This window comes from Haematobia irritans, chromosome 1 (genome assembly GCF_050003625.1).
Source record: "Haematobia irritans isolate KBUSLIRL chromosome 1, ASM5000362v1, whole genome shotgun sequence".
Lineage (NCBI taxonomy): Eukaryota > Metazoa > Arthropoda > Insecta > Diptera > Muscidae > Haematobia > Haematobia irritans.
The window spans coordinates 49411653-49417863 of NC_134397.1; the positions used below are offsets into that span (position 1 = coordinate 49411653).

The following is a 6211-nucleotide window of genomic DNA, read 5'->3' on the forward strand; positions in this document are numbered from 1 at the left end:
GAACATAGTACTCAGCTTAAGGAAGACAAAAAAGGGTGTTTCAGCTTGATGGCGGTGCCCATAAGTGACTCAAAATATGCCAAATGATGGAGGACACGTATTTTGTGATTATCCAAGCTGCTACAAATATCAATGGAGACACTATATAATTTACTCAAAGAGAATTGTAATAGATTTTATTACAATTTTATTACAATGACAATTTTTTGCCAGAAGACGTCGGCGGCGATTTATCACCACTGAAATCTTGCCCCGAATCAATCAATATTTTTTAAAACTTAAATAAGTTTCACAGATTGCCTGCCAAAAAATCAAATCTTTCACCAAACCTAATTCTGTAAAAATTTACCAAGAATTGTGCATAAGAGATATGAAAAAAGTAAATTGGATTTCAAGATAATAAATATTTTTATTAATTGGTGGCTAAATTTCAGTCGAGTTGAGTCGACATAATCGGTGTCGACTGGTACTCTCAGTACTCTGCCGCTATGATTGTGTTTCTTACATCATTTTTTTAACCGGAAAACGCTTTCGTGGTTTCGATTACTGATAATTCGATTTGAACGTAATCGATTAAAGATAATAATCGACGACAATCGAGTTAATATACACGCCATTTTTTCTCAGTTTTCTAAGTGCATCTTATATAGTTGAAAAGAAAATATAATTGGACGTACTTTCCGCATTCGTCTACGCAAATAACTAAAAATAGCAAAATGGTGGACAAAATTGAAATGAGTCTTGATGATATTATCAAATCTAACCGTGGACAAAATAAAAGAGGTGGCGCAAGTAGTCGCGGAGGCGGAAGACGCGGCGGTGGCACTGCTAGCCAAGGAAGAAGAGGAGCAGGCGGTCGCCGCGTGCCAAGTTCATCTCCACGTAAACCTGGTGGCGGAGTTATTAAAGGTCGTGCTGCAGGAGGCATCCAAAAAGCCAAATTCTCAAGGGTAAAACTATGATGAAATTAAAACCAACCAAAGAGTCATCACAAAATGGCTCACACTTGGCTTGCTAACAAAAATTTAGTGCGAAAGATATGGAGAGTGCAAACAGATACGGCTTGCGGCTGCAGATTATCCTTAAAAAATTACACACATTCCATATTTTACTACAATAAACAACGGTATTCAATTGATTGAAATTTCTTTCCGTGAAAAAGAAAATGGCCCCATAACGGGAGACAGAATGCAGAGTCAAAACGCTTAAATGTGTGTATGTGTGTGTTTATACACGTCCGAAAGAGAGGAATAAAGATGTTTGAGCGAATGGCTCGCAACGAACTAACTGATATGGCATCCCTGCATTGTGCAATAGAAAGACATGACAGCACTGTTTTGTGCGAAAAATGTGTGTTGTTGTTTATTGTTTGCATCATTTTCCCCCCTAAATCGAATTTTATAGTTTATTAAAAATCAACCATCTACGACAATGCAAAAAATCTATTCGTCATATTCAACAAGAAATAATTATCAAAACTGTTATTGTGTTATATTTTTACAAACATATTCCTAAAATTTACAATATTTTCTTTGAAAAGCCCTGAAAAAGGGTTCCCTCCTTGAATTTAGCAACGTTTTATTTAGCAAAAAACTAGTCATCAACCAGCATTCACATTAAAAAAATATATACTATACATTTCCTGTTTATTGAGCTGCAACAGACGACACTGTTTTGTCAACTTCAAAGTTTACTTTCGAACACAAAACCAGAATTTCAATCCTTTAGAACAGTAACAAGCAAACTTGCATCTTGTACCAACTCCTACTACTACTCCTCCCTCTAGGGTGATGTGAACAGCGCTTGGAAACATGACATGTATGATGGACCAAAACGTGGAATTTTGAAAACAGCTGACTCTGCGAAACTTTTGGTTTCAAACTTGGATTATGGCGTATCGGATTCTGATATCAAGGAATTATTTACCGAATTTGGTCCGCTGAAGAAGGCGGCCGTGCACTATGATCGTTCTGGAAGATCTTTGGGTAACTGGCACGTTTCCATTCAATAATTGAAATACATCACTCGTTGTGTTGCTTATATTTTAGGAACTGCTGATGTTGTTTTCGAAAGACGTTCGGACGCTTTAAAGGCCATAAAACAGTACAATGGTGTACCTTTGGATGGTAGACCCATGAGTATACAATTCTTGACAGATGCTTCAGTTGCTACTACACGAGCCCCTGTACGAAATTCTGGCCCCAGTCCAAACAGAAGAAGACAACCAGTTGGTGGCAACCGCCGGGGAGGTGGTGAGTGAAATATGAACTAATTTGGAATAAATTTTTCTTTTATATTAATCATTGTAATTTTGTATTTTATAGCTGCTCGTCGTGGTGGGCCTCCGAACCGAAATAAGGCCAGTGGAGCCAATCCGCGTGCCAGCAAAAGCACACCCACAGCGGAGGAACTCGATGCGGAGCTAGATGCCTATGTCAACGATATGAAAATCTAGATTAAGGCAGTTTAGTCACGTTATTGGTATTTATATTTTGTAATTGTTAAGGCATCACCTCCTCTGCTCACCTAAATATCCCAGATCAATACAAAGGAACACGCTATCATGTTCTAAATACAAAGATATGAAATAACACGTGTAATCATCTATCAACAATCGCAAAACTATGGGCGTTCGGTGTTTTTAGTTTTAAAATTTGTATTTGAAATAATTACAAAATGTCTTATCAATTACCACATTTTTTTTTACTTTACAACTCATATTTTTAGTTTATAAATTCTTGACTTATAATCGATAAAATTTTATAAAAGCATTTACCATATCGGCTAGTTTACAATGAAATCCAATTTGAGTAACAAAACTAAATAATATGAACTGATTTAGCCAAATAGTTGGTAAATAAATTGACCACCTCTATCTAATAACAGTTTTTTTTTATTTTATGAGACAAGCGAGTAAAATACTAATACATAGTGTAACACATTTTTGGATTGAAAAGCAATGGAGTATAATAATTGAAAAGCAATGGAGTATAATGGGACATTAGTTTTAGCTTCTCGACAACAAGAGTAAATCTCGACTTAAATTCCTGATTTGGGTCACTCCACATCAAATTATTTTAAAATTGGCAAAAAATATTAAACTCGGTATTCAACTGAGACCAGTCGGTATTCAACTGATTTAGGAAATGTGCTATTTAGTTGTAAATCAATTATTTTCCGAAATTGTATTTAAAGAGCAAAAGGAAACAACTTGACGAAAGATTAACGCATTTTAATTGACGCTGTTATTTGTCTTTGGACTTCTACTCCTTTCTTGGTCTATTGTAATACTACTGATACCAAACGGTATTAAAGACTTTTTCAGGTTGAACAAGCTATTTACCACTATTTTATCGACCAGACCCCACTACAAATCAATAACCCCACTACAAAACAATAACTTCCTTCAATAAACTAGAATCATGTATCGAAGACTCTACAAATATTCTGTATAGCTAACACAAGTTTTTTAGCTAGTATTCAGACAAAACATACCTCTTGTTAGTGGATGATTTTCGAATGTATTTGTTTAAAAATGTTTGCTAAATCTTTACATGTGAATTCTTTGTTAATAGTATTTGTGGTCCCTTAAAAAGATTTTCATTAAAATTTACGAACATAACCAAATGAATATTATTGGAAAGTCTTGTGAGAACAAAAACATACAAAATATCAACTAAAGTACTAATTATTAATGGCATGGAGAAATGAAATTAAAGTAGAAGTCAATTTTGTGAACATACCTAAGTTATTTATTACTACGAACTAAAACTGCCGATCACAGCGAGTTTGTTATAACCGGGTTCTACTTTATTTTGCTTTTGGAGGGTGGTATCTACACGGACATAAATAATTGACAGCATCGATGTTTCCAGACAATAATGCACGGGTATTGATAAAAACGGTACTTTTATTTTATAAAAACAAATAAAAAATACGTCTGGAGTTCCTTCGAGAAATGAGATAACAGAGGTGAGAGCGACTTGGTACATGATAACATAGGCTTTTTCCAATGAAAAGATAATATATAATCATATGATTCCCATCCACCTTATCTCTAGTACTACTGTCTTCAACGAGAAATATTATTTGCAAGAAAAACATAAACATCATTTCAATTTATGGAAATTATAATTAAATAATAATTAGCTTTTCTTTTATTCAAAGCAAACCAAGATTGAAAAAAGACCTAAGCCTAATGAAATCAAAATGAAATGATGCATATACATATGTATATATGTATTCAAATTGCGCATGCAAAATGAGTACATACACGTAATTCAATTGAGGTAGATTTTTATTGCTTAAATTTAGTCGAGAATGATCGTTTCAAGAAAGTAATGATACACGCTACACATCTCAAAAGTAAACAAACACATACATATATAAGGCACTTTCAGTGAAAGTGCTGCCGCTACTACTTCAATCGAAGTATTTTTCTTCATTTTCACAAAATTTACTTCGTCACTCCTTCTTCCAAAAATCTGCTTCACTTTTTGTTCTGCTTAAAATTTTTAATTTTTTTATTTTTTTTTTTTTACGATGAACATAGCGGTTTTAATCATTGAATTATTAACCGATGTGGACCAATTTTTGCATAGGTGTTAGAGACCATATACTTACACCATGTACCAAATTTCAGCCGGATCGGATGAAATTTGGTTCTCTTAGAGGCTCCGCAAGCCAAATCGGGGGATCAGTTTATATGGGGGATATATATAATTATGGACCGATGTGGACCAATTTTTACATGATTGTTAGAGATCATATGCTGAAACCATGTACCAAATTTCAGCTGGATCGAATGAAATTTGCTTCTCTTAGAGTCCCCGCAAGCTAAATTTGAGGGTCCTATACGTAAAAGTGGACCGATATGGCCCATTTGCAATACCATCCGACCTACATCAATAACAACTACTTGTGCCAAGTTTCAAGTCGATAGCTTCTTTCGTTCGGAAGTTAGCGTGATTTCAACAGACGCACGGACGGACGGACATGCTCAGATCGACTCAGAATTTCACCCAGAATATATATACTTTATTGGGTCTGAGAGCAATATTTCGATGTGTCACAAACGGAATGACAAAGTTAATATACCCCCATCCTATGGTGGAGGGTATAATAAAATGAATTCTATTGTTTTGTTTTCAAAAATGTATGCTACTTCAATTTTATTCAATCTACTCCACTTTTTTCCAAAATCTACTTCACTCAATTTTTCACTAGCGGCAGCACTGACTTTCACTTCTCTTCCTTTCTCTCAATGACTATATGATAGTATGAGTAACATTTTCATCCTCTCTATCTTTTGTTAACCCGTTGCGAGAAAATTATCACCGTTAGCAATGAGGTGTTATAGATAAATATCTGGTAATGTTTATGTATTCATTATGCATATCTACAATTACACACAGAAATACATTATATTTTCAACTAAGTCAATCTATTTTTTATTTTCTTATAATAAAAGAATCAATTATAATTAGCCTCGAAACATGGAAAAATGGAATAAAAAATTGTAAAAAGTCTATCATAAAAATTCCTAAAGTTTTCTAAACCGGTAGTTTGTAGGACACTGACCATGGAGGCTGCAATGTTTGTAGGGACATGAGTGTAAAAAAACACAAAAAAGGAAACAAGAGTTTGGTGTTTGTGTTTTGGGAACTACAATGATTACAATAATTTTTTGATAACAAAATAATAAATTTCGAATTCAAAATTAGCTTTTATCGAGCAATAAAACCTCTTTACAATATAAAAGGAAAAATAATTGTCAGGAAAATATGTTTTTCCCTTGTCTAGTTACTCCCTATGAAGATTTGTATGACCAGTGGACTACATTAAAACATTTTTTTTATATTTTGTTAAAAATATAGAAAATAAATGTACATTTTTCTATTTCTGGCGACTGGCAATTCTCTTCTATTGCTTTCACTTGTCTAACATCCTTACAAAAATTTCAATGGATTATTAAACAATTTCAATAATTAATGAAAATATGTATTTCACTACTTTGATGTTAATAAGGAATTTAATTCTATGTTCGGTAAATACACATTTTCTTCGGCCAACCGACCTAGGCGAAGTGTAGTACATTAGGTAGATACGATGTTGTTAGTGTGTTAACTAACAATGTTTGTGATCAATGAGACAGTTGGCAGACACTATGAGTTGGCCCCCTCAGTAGAGGGACGACACTCATTTTTTACGA

At 34.0% G+C, this 6211-nt stretch overlaps 1 protein-coding gene across 1 annotated transcript; it reads left to right on the forward strand.

Annotated features, from left to right (window-relative positions):
- The first annotated feature begins 598 nt into the window (after window positions 1-598).
- Ref1 (RNA and export factor binding protein 1) lies at window positions 599-2883 on the forward strand. Its single transcript, XM_075290248.1, has 4 exons — window positions 599-950; window positions 1787-1985; window positions 2049-2252; window positions 2325-2883. Exons 1-4 carry the CDS (start codon window positions 717-719, stop codon window positions 2453-2455), a joined length of 768 nt encoding a protein of 255 aa, XP_075146363.1. The 5' UTR covers window positions 599-716; the 3' UTR covers window positions 2456-2883.
- Window positions 2884-6211: the final 3328 nt, after the last annotated feature.